Below are 14,665 nucleotides of genomic sequence, written 5' to 3'. Positions count from 1 at the left end.
TTCCAGGAGTCTCTGACCTGCTCCGCTCTGCCCACCTGTGGTTATGACGGAGCCTGACATTTCAGCTGCACTTCTTATGAGCCTGTGCGAGGACACTGGAACCAGCACACCCGGACTGGGGGACGATTCCGTACCCACCCTGCCGCATCCTTCAGAATTTTAGAGGCTTCCTAGCGGCAGCTACTCCCCAGGAAGGACACTGAGCCCACAGGCCACCCATCTTCCTAGCGAGGCACACAAGGCCCCATCGGTCACTCACCTCTGGGCCGCTGTCCCCACCCCACCCAGGCCCATACGCTTGTTCCATCTGCCTGTTAAAACCAGGGCTCTTGCCAAAAATAAACGCTGTCATCATCTTAGAAAACAAAATAATGTCTGAGGCGATCTTGATTAGAGGCTCTAACAGTCTGGCTTTGATGACTAGATAAGAATCTGTATAATTAAGCACATATTAATTTTATGCAGGAAATTCTGATTCAAAGTTGTTCATGTACTTGAAAACCACCACAGACTCTTGGTACTTTAGAACAGTCAACCCAGGCCCCTCAACTCGGGTTTCCAGCTGTCCTGCGGGCAGCGCTGGGGCCCGGCTGCTGGCCCCTCGTTCAGAACTCCCCCCAGGTACCTTTCCACAGTCTTCCTCTGTCTGATCTGTAGTATTAACTTGCTGCACAAAATCCTTTTGCCTTAAATGATACAAAGCCAGCTTCAGCCTAGTCCTATAGCAATGACCGCATGCTGACTAAACATCCAAAGCAAGAAAACCAGCCAGGCATGATGTCCCGCGCTGCGCAGCACAGCGTGGGGAAGGAAGTCTGGAATTTACCCGCACCCTGTCGCCCCCATTCCCCTGAAGATCTGCCTCCTGACTGTAAGGGCACGGCCCAGGGACAAAGGAGCAGTACTTCCATCCCGCTCTTGAACCACGGAGAGGGGTCATTACAAAGAGAAGTGGACGGTGTAAGTGAAAACTGTTCCACCAACAGGGCGGAGCAGCCTGGCCCGGTCCACACACAGCTCCAGCTTAGCAACCAGCCGCCTCGCCAGGTGACAGGTGAGACCCGCCCGCCCTCCCTCCCTCCCAGCACCAGAAGCAATTGGCTGGTCTTGGAGAGAAAGCACTTGGCCTGGCCCCCTGCCCTGGGCCAGAGCAACAGTAACGGCAGGCGTGGCTCCTGAAGCCCAGCCGGCCCCCCGACCTCCCCACGTGAGGGAAGAACAGGGAGGAGATACTTACAGATGGTTCCCTAGTTCTGCTAATCAATGAATGAGGAAAATCGGGATCCCAGACAAGGCAATTAGCAGGAGGCTGTAATTACTGCCACCTATTTAGCTGACACTCCCACCGAGGGGGGGACTGCAGTGTGACAACCACGCCTCCTGATGGCCGGGGTGGGGGGGGCCCTCATGGGTGACAGGCTAGGGGACCGGGGTGCTGCCTCAGCTCTTTGCAATAGCGCCCTCTGTCTTGCTCTGCCTGTCTCTCCTCAACCTCCACAGCCAATTCATCCCCGAGCCCTGCCCATGTTATAAATATCGCCGACCCTTCCTCCATTCCCCCATATCCGCCCCCCGCGCCAGGCCACCACCCCGTGAGCTCCCCAGAGACCTCTCCCCTCCCCCCTGAGGCCTCTCCGCTCTGTTCTCTACCTTGATGGCCACAAGTCTCTTTTAAAAATATCCATCATGTCACCTCGTCTGTTTAAACATTTAGCAGAACATCCAAAATCCCACACTTGACCTAACGTCCTGAATGGTCCGCCCTCGCCCACTCGTCGGGGCCCCTCATCCTGCCCTCCTTCCTCTCGCCCCGCAGATGCCCCAGGCTCCCTCCCAACTCGGCTCCCTCTGCCTGAGGAGTGCCTGCCCCCGGCTCTCCGCCTGTCGGTGGAACAGTTTTCACTTAAACCATCCACTTCTCTTTGTAATGACCCCTCTCCCCGGGTCAAGAGTAGGACGGAAGTACTGCATATTCATGTGGATGGTTCTGTATGTGCAAATGATGACATCAGGGGTTATTTCATTAGAAACACACACACTTCTCACCAGGGGCTTCTCTTACGCCATATAAAATGGTGGGACGTTAGGACAAGTGAAGCCTAAATAGAAACAGCATCTGGAACGCCTATAAAGCGTTCGGTGAAGTCACCAGTCGAGGGAGGGGCACCCACTGTTCTGAGAAGAAGGGGGTCAAGCCCCGTGGTCACGGGTAGGGAGTGGACAGGGCCTCCTGCCTGGGTCCACATTCAGGCTCCCGGCCCAGTGTCTCGGCTGCAGTCATCTGAATACAGAAAGTGCTGATATCTGTAAGTCAGAGGGGCTCTCTGACTTAAGGGATCAACTCAGGGCAGACAGAGGAGCGCCTGCTGGGTACTCACCACCCAGAGCCCCGAAAACTGCACTGACTGGTGCAGCTCCGCCCAGGCCTGCCTTCCCGTCCCTCGTGTGCAAGGTAAAGAGACTTGGAAAGGAAGGAACAGAACGCGTCGCTGGAGATTCAAGGTCCAGCCGGACCTCTGCTCTGTTCAGGCCTGAAGGGTGCAGGCAGAGCTGTGCCCCTCAGAGCAACAGAGAAGAACCTCGAAGGTGGCTGGAGAACCCACACCCGGCCTCCTGGTTAACGCTCTCAGCACAAGGCCGCCTGTGCTCTCATTCCTAAAGAAAGGAGGATTCCACAGCCAAAGGAGGCGTTTTCCTTTCCAGCTTAAAAAACACCAGACCACAAAAATCACAGGGAGTGAACACTTCTCCCGCCATCCTGGAAGCATCACTTTGACCTCCCGCCCGCCTGCCCCACCGTGCAAAAGCCCAGCTCCGCACACGGCAGGGCACCAGCACAGGATGAGGAGTCCACGCCCATAGCGCGTCACCATGCTCGTCACTTGGGAGAGAAGGGCCCTCTGAGCGCCATCCGCCCCGTGCTCAACGCATGACAGCTACCCACACGTGACCGCACCCACGTATTGCACACAAGAGAGAATTCTGAGAATCTGAGGAGCGGGGAGAGGTTCTTTCCTTAAAAAAGAAATCATGGGAATTCCCTGGCGGTCCAGTGGTTAGGACGCAGCACTTTCACTGCCGGGGCCCGGGTTCAATCCCTAGTTGGGGAACTAAGATCTCACAGGCTGTGCAGCGCAGCTGGAAAAAAAAAGAGAGAGAGAGAGAGAGAGAGAGAGAGAGGGAGGGAGGGAGGGGGGGGGGGGAGAGAGAGAGAGAGAGAGGAGAGAGAGAGGAGAGAGAGAGAGAGAGAGGAGAGAGAGAGAGAGAGAGAGAGAGAGAGAGAGAGAGAGGAGAGAGAGGAGAGAGAGAGAGAGAGAGAGAGAGAGAGAGAGAGAGAGAGAGAGAGAGAGAGAGAGAGAGAGAGAGAGAGACCTCCCTGGTGGCGCAGTGGTTGAGAATCTGCCTGCCAATGCAGGGGACACGGGTTCGAGCCCTGGTCTGGGAAGATCCCACATGCCGCAGAGCAACTGGGCCCGTGTGCCACAACTACTGAGCCTGCGTGTCTGGAGCCTGTGCTCCGCAACAAGAGAGGCCACGATAGTGAGAGGCCCGCGCACCGCGATGAAGAGTGGACCCCACTTGCTGCAACTAGAGAAAGCCCTCGCACAGAAACGAAGACCCAACACAGCCATAAATAAATAAATAAATAAATAAATTTAAAAAAAAAAAGAAAGAGAGAGGGAGAGAGAGAGAGAAAGAAAGGAAGAAAGAAAGACCTAACGACCTCTGCTCTACTTTGTGCAGGCACACCCACCAACCCACCAGCTTTTACCCTTGGACCTCCCACCCCAGGGCACAGGGGCTCCCATCTCTACTCCCGACCCCCAGAAACTTCACACGCTCCAGGATAAAGAAAAAGAAGACAGACAGGCAGTGGTGTCCATCACGTTTCTAGTTTACATGCCAGCACTAGTTGGCAAAAACGGAAACGTGCTTTTCCTACTGTCACACATCCTCCTCTGTCAGCCCAAAGGCCACGCAGGACACAGAGGGACACTTCCGCCTGGTTTGGGTCTTGAGCAGAGAACACACGGCTCATTGCCCTGGCGAAGCCCTGGTCACTGCAACTTCAACTCCCAGGTAAGCGTTCCACTAGCTGGAGGGGGAAATGGGCGTGGAGCGTTCACCAAGGAAACCTGCATAGAATCCAGGGGAGACATTTACTTTTTATGTGGAGCAACGCACCTCAAATGCAAGGCTCTGGGAAGCCCTTTGTGCTCCATGACTGAGAGCCTGGGGAGCCGTGAGCCGCCCTGGCGGGAGGTCCCGGTGGAGGTGCTTCAGGAAGAGTGTATTCAATTCCTAGGGCACGAGACATCCGCCCTGATAGGAAACCCTGAGAATCATTAAACAGCCTGGGGGGAGGGGAGGACAGTGAGGAACAGATTCCAAATTGTTGAGCTCTTCTGCAAGACGAGCAGCTAAAAGTGACCCAAGCAGCATCTTCCCTCACTGTGAGCTCAGCCCCTAGACACCCTGGCCTTACTCACCATCGGTTATGAGGGCTCTGCTGGTCAGAACCTTCCCCAGCATAAACTTCAGCACAGCCAGGACGCTGCAAAGGATCCCACTTAAAATGGAGACGCTGAACAGGAAATCATCCTAGAAGAGAAAGTTCCAGATTTCAACAGTTCAGCTCAGGCTAGAGCAGATTGCAAACCACTGGCCTTTGTTCCCAGAACAAATCATCAGCGGAGCATGCTGCCACCAGGTGGGGTATATTGCTTGTTTTTATACCTCAGTTACCTGTGTCACTGGGAATCGAAAACGATGATCAAAAACGAATAATCCAGACTTATATTTCCTTAGAAACCAATTACATACTTCTTTCCCTGTAGGAGATTCCCCTTCCCGCTAACCTGCCAAAATGGTTGGCAATCACTGATCAATAACGGAGTTGGTCAAATGCTAAAAATAGTGACTTCTATGTAGAGTTTTCCATGGATAAGTCAAAAAGCAGCTGACTGCAAAGTCTGGAACATGTAAGTAGACCACTGGCCTAAGAACAGAGCCAGCTGAACTTGCCCATGGGGTCCATTATGGCTGAAGCTACTTATAACCGTATTTTTTCCTTAACTTCGCACAAGCAACTGGAAGTTCAAATATAGCCTTCAAGGTGGGAAAAGGTTATCTAAAAATATAGTCTGCTACTGATGTTATCTTAGCACTTCCTATAAGTTGTTAGCTTACCTTTGCAAGCAAATGCATGAGTCACATATGCAAAAGCGAGTAGCCCTGTCTCTATCTCCTGACAGCAGGGCCCACAGGGCCTCTCAGCTTCGGGCTCCAGGCATCACTCCCATGAAACACAGCCTCCAGATTCCCCAATATTAAAATGCCACTGCCAGCAGATATCCCATAAAGCATCACATATACTCAATGAAATAGGATTCCTTAAGCTGTTTATTAGTCAAATAACAGAAAGCTGGGAAGACAGCCTGTTTCCCTGGGTTCAAAACTCAGCAAAGTGATCTGAAAACTCACCTTGCTGGAAACAGGGTATCTGCAAAGCATCAAAGCATCTCCCCCAAGGGAACTAAGATCCCACATGGCGCACGGTGCAGCAAAAAAACAAAAACAAAAAGCACCTCCTCCACAACACTGATCAATGGTGGTTGGTTTTAACAGATGTCCACAAATCCTGTGCTACTCCCTCCCCAAAAAGGCACAGCTTAATTCCCGCCTCCACTGAGCGTCGACTGGACTCATGACTCGTAGCTAACAAACAGAATACGGAAAAGAGGAAGATAGTGACTTTACAGGGGGGAAACCCAGTAAGTGATCAAGACGAGCATGACCACGCATAAGTGATCCTGCTATCATGTGCCTCCGGATAGGATGGGACGTGAAGAAGAAGGCCTCTGGGTGTCCTAATCCATAACCTCATTTGAATCATGAAAAACCATCAAACAAACCCATGTTGAGGACAGTCTACAAAACACCTGAGCACTACTTTTCATACATGTCAAGGTCATGAAATTTCAAGGTTGTGAAAGACAAGGAACCACCGAGAAATTGTCACAGATTGGAGGCTAAGGAGATTTGAGGACGAAATGCCACAGAAACAGAAAAGGTCATTACATGGGAAAGCCGGAGAAATCAGCGCAGAGGCTGGAGTTGTGTTAATAGTGTTGTCATCCCCTAGTTTGGATAATGGCACCCTGGTTATCTACGTGAGACGTTAACCTTAGGGGAGGCTGGAGGAAGGGGATATGGGACCCCTCTGTAATGTCTTTGTAACTGATATATAAATCTGAAATTATTTCAAATTTTGAAGTTTTTAAAAATAATCACCTCACTGAAGTTTCACTTCCTCAAATGACCAGTAAGGACTGTGCCAAACCTGGCCTCTGGACGGATCCCCAGTCCAGGCTGTGCATAAGGTTAATGCACCAGGGGCCACGGGGGCGTGCAGTGGGGTAGGACCCCCAAATCCAAGCTCTCTTCGTGCAGAAACTCAGTCTAATTATGGGAGAGGGTGCCCATAAGAAAAAAACATGATTAAGGAATCACGTACCAACATAGACCCAGATGCAGATAAGATTCAAAAAGCCTAAGTTGGTGGTACTTCCCTGGTGGCGCAGTGGCTAAGACTCCGCGCTCCCAATGCAGGGGGCCTGGGTTCGATCCCTGGTCAGGGAACTAGATCCCACATACATGCCACAACTAAGAGTTCGCATGCCGCAACTTAGGAGCCCGCCTGCAGCAACTAAGAACCGGTGCAACCAAATTAATTAATTAATTAATTAATTAATTAATTAATTAATTATTTAAAAAACCTAAGTTGGGAGACTGAGGCAGTCCATTAAGTACTGTGAGGCCCCAGATTGAGAAGGTGAATTCTCACTTTGCTCACCCCATGCCTAAAGCCTTTCTGGCTTCACCCGATCTGTTGGCAAAGCCCTCACCCCTACATGTTCGGAGACAGAGAAAGGCTGTGTTCACCCCATCCAGGTCCCAGGGAGCTGGGGGTTGAGGTTCCGCTCCCACCCCCAGATGCACCTTGAGAAGAGCCAGCATGGCTTTGCTGGTCCTCCCCTGGGTCTGCTAACCCGGGGAGCAAACTGCTGAACGGGGGCTTGGCTGACAAAGGGCAGTGATACGCCAGCAGATCTTTGCTCAAACCTAGACTTCATTGCTTACTGGGGAAACAAACCCAAGCTCTCAAGTCTCAATTCTCTCTTCCATAAAGAGCAGTGTGATACCCACAGCCCCCGGCAGGCAGCTGATGTGCAATAAAATGTAGCGACTGTTATTAAAGGCCCCAAACGCATTACCCACACACTCACTTATTCCACCAAACCGCCACGCTAGGTGCTAATGGTGAGCCCCAAAGTATGGTAAGCATCGCTATAAAAGAAACATTGGGAATTTATTACCTAGAAAGAAGCACACATGGCGCAATGTAAAGAAACGTAAGAGAAACTACGATTGGGGTCCACAGTGGCTTATCGAGGGTGAAGGGGTGTTTGAAACCCATGGCCTGGAATCCTGGAGGAACAGGAGATGGGGTTTGTGATGTGATAAAGTATAATAGAAGCATTGTATGATAATTAAAGGCACCGGAGCAGAAGCCTCGCTTAGTAACTGTGTGACTCTGGGCAAGTCACAGACCCTCCCCCCCTCTCCTCCTCCGTTTGCGCATCTGTAAAATGCAAAAAAAGAAGAGACCTGCCACCCCTGGTGGCTGTGTAGTGTATCCACAGGGGTCAGCAGGAACTATGTTTCCTGGAATTCCCTTGCTAGGTGTTTCCAAGTCACACTCGGCCACCAGAGACATCTGCGTGAGATTCAGAAGGTGGAGGTGAAGTGGCGGCCCCTCGTCCCGAAGGCAGGTACAGGGCACCAGGTGCTGCCGTGCACGTGTTGTTGACCCACTGGGTCAGCCTGGGGGTGGGGTAGAAGCCAGGCCCTCAGCTCTGCCAGCTCCCCCTGGATCCCCTCCTCCAGCTTCTCTGAGCCCTGAGCCAGCCATGTGTGCAGCTTCATGACACAGGCTTCCTCTGCAGGTCACCCGTGTCACTGAGGCCGAGACCGGGAGGGTCACATGTGGCTTCAGGCCACCTTCAGGGTCCCAAGTTGTCCTGCTGTGTGTCCCTCCTGCCAGGGAGCCCTGCCGACTTCAGGCCCAGATTCCGGAGCAGCAGCTCCCGTCATCCTGCACGGCCCCATCCCTGCAACAAAGCCCTGTCCTGACCACTTAGAGAGGTTCCGCTACGCTGCTTGAGCCTCACCTACTACTCCATAAGGATGTTCCAAAGTGCTCCAACGGTGCCTGGCACAGAGTAAATGATATATTTAAATATGCAGAAGCCAACGTGCAAAACTCAGGTTTTTCCTATCTGTGGATTATTCCTAGCAACCACAGTCTGCTCCCAGGATCAGCTCTGAAGGAACATTTGCCTTCCCCAAGTCTGGGAAAACAGAGACCGTGGCCACCTTGAAGCCTCATCCAGGCTTTGTTCGCCATTTCTGTGCTGATCGGCTTCAGAAAAAATAAACCCTGAAGAAGGACCCACGGAGGACCTGGGCTGGCACAGACCCGCCAGTGCCCTTGCCCAAAAACAGCTTTCAACATCCTAGAACTCGCTGTGATTTTCCCACCCAGAGTGCACCTGGCTCTCCTCTCTCCACACAGCCACCACATCTATTGTTAGCATGAGCATAATGTCACAGAGAAGTAGTCATCAGCCTGCTCAAGACATCAGTCCTTACTATGGACTGTTTGTGTCCTACCCAAATGCATTATGTTGAAGTCCTAACCCTCACTGTGATGGTATTTGGAGATGGAGATGAGGGAGGGGGCCCTCATGGTGGTATTAGTGCCCTTATAGCGAGAGGAATAGATTTCTCTCTCTCTCTCTCTCCACCTACACACATTGAGGAAAGGTCAGGTGACGTCACGGTGAGAAGGCAGCTGTCTGACCCAAGGACAGATCCCTCACCAGACACTGACTCTGCTGGCACCTTGATCTTGGAGTTGCGGTCTCCAGAAACATGACAAATAAAAGCCACCCAGTCTATGGTGTTTTGTTATGGCATCCTGAGCTAAGACAGTCCTGAGTGTAATACAAGGAGTTTCTGAGAGGATTCCTTCCCGAGAGTCAGAGCAGACCTGGCTGAGGATGAGAAATTGCAACCCGAGTAGGTATGCACCACCGGTAGCTTCTCTCAAAGTGCAGCCACACCTGTCATATCCCACATAATCCTCACAGCCCGGTCAAGCAGGCATCTGAAAGGTGGAGAAACAGATGCACAGAGGTTAAATGACTTGCCCAGGGTCACTCAGCTAATGGCAGGACCTAGATTTGTTCCCGGCTGTAATCTGTACCAGGATGCCTCAACCATGGCCTCCTAAACAGCTCTAACATTGCTGAATGTGAACCCTGTAAAAACAGAGGGACAGGCATTTCCTCCTTAGGTATTCTGTTTCCACTGTTACCTATGCTGGGCCCCTGTGAGTTCTCACAGCTGGATCTTTATTGAATGGATAGAAGATCAGGGCAAAAAGGTTAAGACAACTAGCCACTCACTCAGAAGCCCAGGATAACTGCATATTAAAGGTAAATGCTTAAGTAAATCACGTCCATTCTGGCAAGCTTCTTTATGACCTTGTAGAGGTGAAGGCCTTTATAACCATCACAAAGCCATAAAAGACTGATATATTTGACTACATGGAAAACTAAAACATATGAAGAGGATAGGTTATATACAAATACAAACTAGGAAAAATGTTATCACAAAGGGTTCGTCTCCCTAATACAGAGAGCTCTTAGAAATCCAAAAGAAAAAGATTAAAAAACTAATAGAAAATGGGCAAGGGACATGGGCAAAAATAAAACAAATTTTAAACATTTGAAAGATGCTTAAGCACACTCATAAAAGAAACAAAAACCAAAATTACACCAAGAGGGACTTCCCTGGTGGCGCAGTGGTTAAGAATCCGCCTGCCAATGTAGGGGACACGGGTTCGAGCCCTGGTCCGGGAAGATCCCACATGCGGAGCAACTAAGCCCGTGCGCCACAACTACTGAGCCTGCGTTCTAGAGCCCACGCACCACAACTACTAAACCCGCACACCACAACTACTGAAGCCCGCGTGCCTAGAGCCCGTGCTGCGCAACAAGAGAAGCCACCGCCATGAGAAGCCCGTGCACCGCAATGAAGAGTAGTCCCCACTCGCCGCAACTAGAGAAAGCCCATGTGCAGCAACAAAGACCCAACACAGTCAAAAATAAATAAATTTATTTTTAAAAAAAAAGACACCAAGATACCATTTTTCCTCAAACCAAAAGTATTAAAAACTTTCACTCCTTGAAAGACACCATCAAAGTAATGAAGGAAAGTCACAGACCAGGGAAAAAAAATTTGCAAACACATTTGTTAAAGGATTTCTATCCAAAATATATTAAGCATTTCTACAACTCAATAAGAAGAAAAAAGATGACTCAATTTTTTCTTTAATGAGCAAAAGATTTGAACAAACACTTCACCAAAGAAGATACATGACTAGCAAATAAGCACATGAAAAGATAGCCAACATCATTAGTCAACAGGGAAATGTAAACCAAAACCACTATGAGATATTGCTACATACCCATTAGAATCAGTAAAACTAAAGAGAGAATACAGATTACGGTAAGGAGTTGGAACAACTGGAATTCTCCTGTACTGCGGGAATGAATATAAAATGGTACAGCCACTTTGTAAAAGAGACCAGCCAGTCTTTAGAAAGCTAAATATGGACTTACCATAGGACCCAGAAATTCTACTTCTTGGTATTTATCCAAGAGAAACAAAGCATAAGTCCACACAAAACCCTGCACACCACTGTTCTTACCTACCATTTTCATAGCAACAAAAAACTGGAAACAGCCTAAATGTCCAACAAGTGGCGGATAAATTAACTGTGAAACAGCCATGTGATGGAATACTACTCAGCAATGAAAAAGAGTGAACTAGTGCTGCATTCAGCAAGAACATGGCTGCACTTGAAAAGCATCATGCTGAGTGAAAGAAAGCAGACACAAGAGACTCAACAGTTCGTGATTTCATTTCTATTACATTCTAGAAAGGAAAACCATGCTGACAGAAAGCAGATCAGCTGGTGGGGGAGAAGAGGTCATCGATAACTGCAAAAGCGCATGATGGAACTTTTTTGGAGAGACAGAAATATTCTCTGTCTTCAATGTGGTGGTAGTTCTGTATAAACATCTATCAAAACCCAACAAATTGTATGGGTGGAATTTTACTGCATGTACATTAACATCTCAATAAAGCTAATTTTTTAATTTATTTTTTATTTTTTTAATTTTTTAAAGTCTTTATTGAATTTGTTACAATATTGCTTCTGTTTTATGTTTTTGGTTTTTTGGCCACAAGGCACGTGGGATCTTAGCTCCCCGACCAGGGATCGAACGTGCACCCCCTTCACTGGTAGGCGAAGTCTTAAACCACTGGACCACCAGGGAAGCCCCAAAGCTAACTTTTTTAAAAAAATCAATTTATCTCAGGGAATCCCGAGGTGATGACCCCTAATATTTACCTAACTCAGCTTATGCACATTATTTCAAGGGACTTAATGTCCATTGTCATACTGTGAGGCAGAGGACAGAGATCACAGCATGGTCATTATAAATATTAGATCAGAGGCTTGACAGGTCAGTGGTGGAACATGGACCCAGGTGGGCTGCCTTCGAGTCTCATGAATTTCCTCTACTGCTGTATTTCCACTGTCTGGGTGGATAAACACTTCCTTAACATCTCAAGTTTTTCCTCTTCTATTAAGCATTTCTTGACAACGCTTCCACTCCATGCCTCCCTGAACCACGTTCTTTCTCCTGGTTCTGATACCCGCCCTTCCTTCACTTCTCCCTCTCCTGTGAGCTCACTGAGAGGAGAGGTCCTTTCTCATCCACTATGCCCAATGCAATAAAAAACATCTGTGATACGGAATGCTACACGGCACAGAGAGACACCAAAATCATAATCAGCAAAGTCTTTCACAGGCAGTTTTAATGGATGCTGCAGAAATGTTTATCCACATAGCTGTCCGTCACCTTGACCCTCTGTGGAAGTAGGGAGCTTAAGGTTAAAAATCCAACTGGGTAAATGCATTCCTAGGGTGGTGGGGAAGGGGAGGGGAGAGGGTTAAGCTGGCTGGTTTTCTCATGATCAAATGGGATGCTGGAATGTACCCTGGAGTGGGAAGAAACACCACCCCAGAGACAGTTCTTGAGCACCCCCTGTGTCCCTGGACTTCTGGACGGAAGCAGGACATCAGTGCAGCAAGGCCGATATTCTGCCACGCCAGGAGGATCCTGGGTTGACAGATCCTCACAGCCACACTCACGCTCCAAGATGCCACACATGAGCTGGGTCTGAACACACCCCTCTGCTCCCTGCAGCCAGGGCTGTGGGCCACGAGGGCTCGACTGTGACTGCCCTCCCCATTCCCATCTCCAGGGCTGCTGAGCGCCTCCTGTCCTTCTGGGCAATAGCCCGTGACCCCCAGCCCAAACTTTAGGACAGCTGAGGAGAAGCCCCCTCAGCCTGCTCTCAACACGGCCTCTACCTTCCAGACAGCATAGGATGAAGGCCAAAGGTCAGTCCATCTAAGTGGCATGTCTTTTCCAAGAGCCAGTAATGCCTTAACTCTGTAATGTTTTAACTTTGTTGATCCCAAAATGTGAGAAGCAACACCTTTACTCAGTGGAATAAATCACTTAAGAGAGAAATTCCAGGAACCTGATAGACCCCTGGGGTATAAAAAGTTCTCCACCCTGGGGCTTCCCTGGTGGCGCAGTGGTTGAGAGTCTGCCTGCCAATGCACGGGACACGGGTTCGAGCCCTGGTCTGGGAAGATCCCACATGCCGCAGAGCAGCTGGGCCCGTGAGCCACAATTACTGAGCCTGCGCGTCTGGAGCCTGTGCTCCGCAACAAGAGAGGCCGCGATAGTGAGAGGCCTATGCACCGCGATGAGGAGTGGTCCCCGCTTGCCACAACTAGAGAAAGCCCTCGCACAGAAACAAAGACCCAACACAGCTATAAATAAATAAATATTAAAAAAAAAAAAAATCACAACCCTAAGAGGTACAGAAAATATTTAAAAAAAAAAAAAAAGCTCTCCACCCCAAATTCTCTGGTCTGTGCCAAGACTAGTCCTGTCTCACCTAAGAGATCAGGTCGTGGAGACACGCCCCCCTCCCCAGGCCCCCAGCATCACCCCCACCAGCCCCCCAAATCTGGCCCAGCACCAGACAAGAGAGAGCATACCTTCTGTATAAACATGAAGTGATCTTAATTAAAATCATAGAGTATTGGAACTATAAAAGAGCCCAGAGATCATGTAACCCATGCTGCAGGTGGGGAAACTGAGGCTCAGGAAGAGCAGGTGGCTCCCCAAAGACAGCAGAGGCTCCCACCCATTCTCCACCTCCTCCTGAGCAGCCTGGCACCACCAACCCCTTCTAATTCTCTAAGCCCCGGCTGGAATGTGGTGAAAGCCACAGGGCTAATTTTAGGATTCAAAGGCAATCAGGGCAGAGCTGATAAAACCGGATCCAGGGAGGATCCTTGTGCTGACATGGGACATTGGTTCTTGTACACTAGCTCAGGAGACCTCGGTCAGCCAGATCTGGGCCTCGCTCAGCTTTTTCCCAGGAGGATGTAGGGCCCCTGTACTGTCCCACACACAGTCTGGTGACCTGGAAGATGAGGGTAACTGTGACGTGATGGTCACATAAGGTCATAAGATGATGATCTTTTCCAGCTCCTCTCAGTGAAGCCAAACCCAACTAGACTCACTGGATGAAGCCGACCCTTCTGCCCTCACCTTACCACTCTCCCCTTCCCTCACTCGGCCCCAGCCTTCTCCCTGCTCCTCAAACACGTTGAGCATGCTCCTGCCTCAGGGCCTTTGCACATGCTGTTTCTACTCACTCCCTTACCTCTGTCGTATCACTGCTCAAATATCACCTTCTCACTGAGACGGTGCCTGACTAAAAATCCTTCCCCTATAGTCTGATTTTTTTTTTTTTAATAGCGCTTTTCACATTCAAACACATATTGGCTCTTTAAATTTAAAATTACAGTAAGTCCCCTACATACGAACCTTCAAGTCACAAACTTTCAAAGATGCAAACCTGGAGCTTACTAATGAAGACCTGATGGCCCTGGAGGCCCAGAGAAAGGATGAAGAGAGACAAGAAGAAAAAGAAATAACTGAAGAACCGAAGAGATACATGACGCAGGAAATGGCAAGGGGATTTTCTTTGAGGAGGCACCGTTAGTTTCTGAGGCACAGGACCCGAACGTAGAACGGTACACGAAGGTTGCAGCAGCCGTTCAGAATGCAATCCAGTGTTACTGTGTCATCTATGATGAGAAAAAAAGAGCTGCTGCCCAGATATCACTGGATCGTTTTTTCAAGAGGGTAGATAGAATTGAATCCAGCAAGGAACCAGAACCCGTGCCATCAACATCAGGCGTGAGTGAAACTGCAGCTTGCCCTCCATCTCCTGTTGCTGATGATCCTTCAGCTCTACCATCTCCCACCTCCTCTCCCTCCTCCAGTCAGTAACTCTTCTTGCCTGTTCACTCAGTGCCAGCCCCTGTATGCCAGCTGTTGTACTGTACTGCTGTACTTTTCAAGGTACTGTACTG

General features: G+C 49.7%; 1 protein-coding gene across 1 annotated transcript in view; it reads right to left on the bottom strand.

The window, feature by feature from the left end:
- The window catches only part of TMEM163 (transmembrane protein 163), a 256,319-nt gene that overhangs the window by 6,680 nt on the left and 234,974 nt on the right, over positions 1-14,665 (bottom strand). The window contains exon 6 of the mRNA XM_059927621.1: positions 4,491-4,602. Coding sequence (XP_059783604.1) covers positions 4,491-4,602 — 112 coding nt within the window. The remainder of the gene's footprint in view (positions 1-4,490; positions 4,603-14,665) is intronic.

Source organism: Balaenoptera ricei, chromosome 7, assembly GCF_028023285.1.
Source record: "Balaenoptera ricei isolate mBalRic1 chromosome 7, mBalRic1.hap2, whole genome shotgun sequence".
NCBI classification, from domain to species: Eukaryota; Metazoa; Chordata; class Mammalia; order Artiodactyla; family Balaenopteridae; genus Balaenoptera; species Balaenoptera ricei.
Note: the sequence above shows the minus strand (reverse complement) of the source record. Positions and strands in the feature narration are given on the sequence as shown.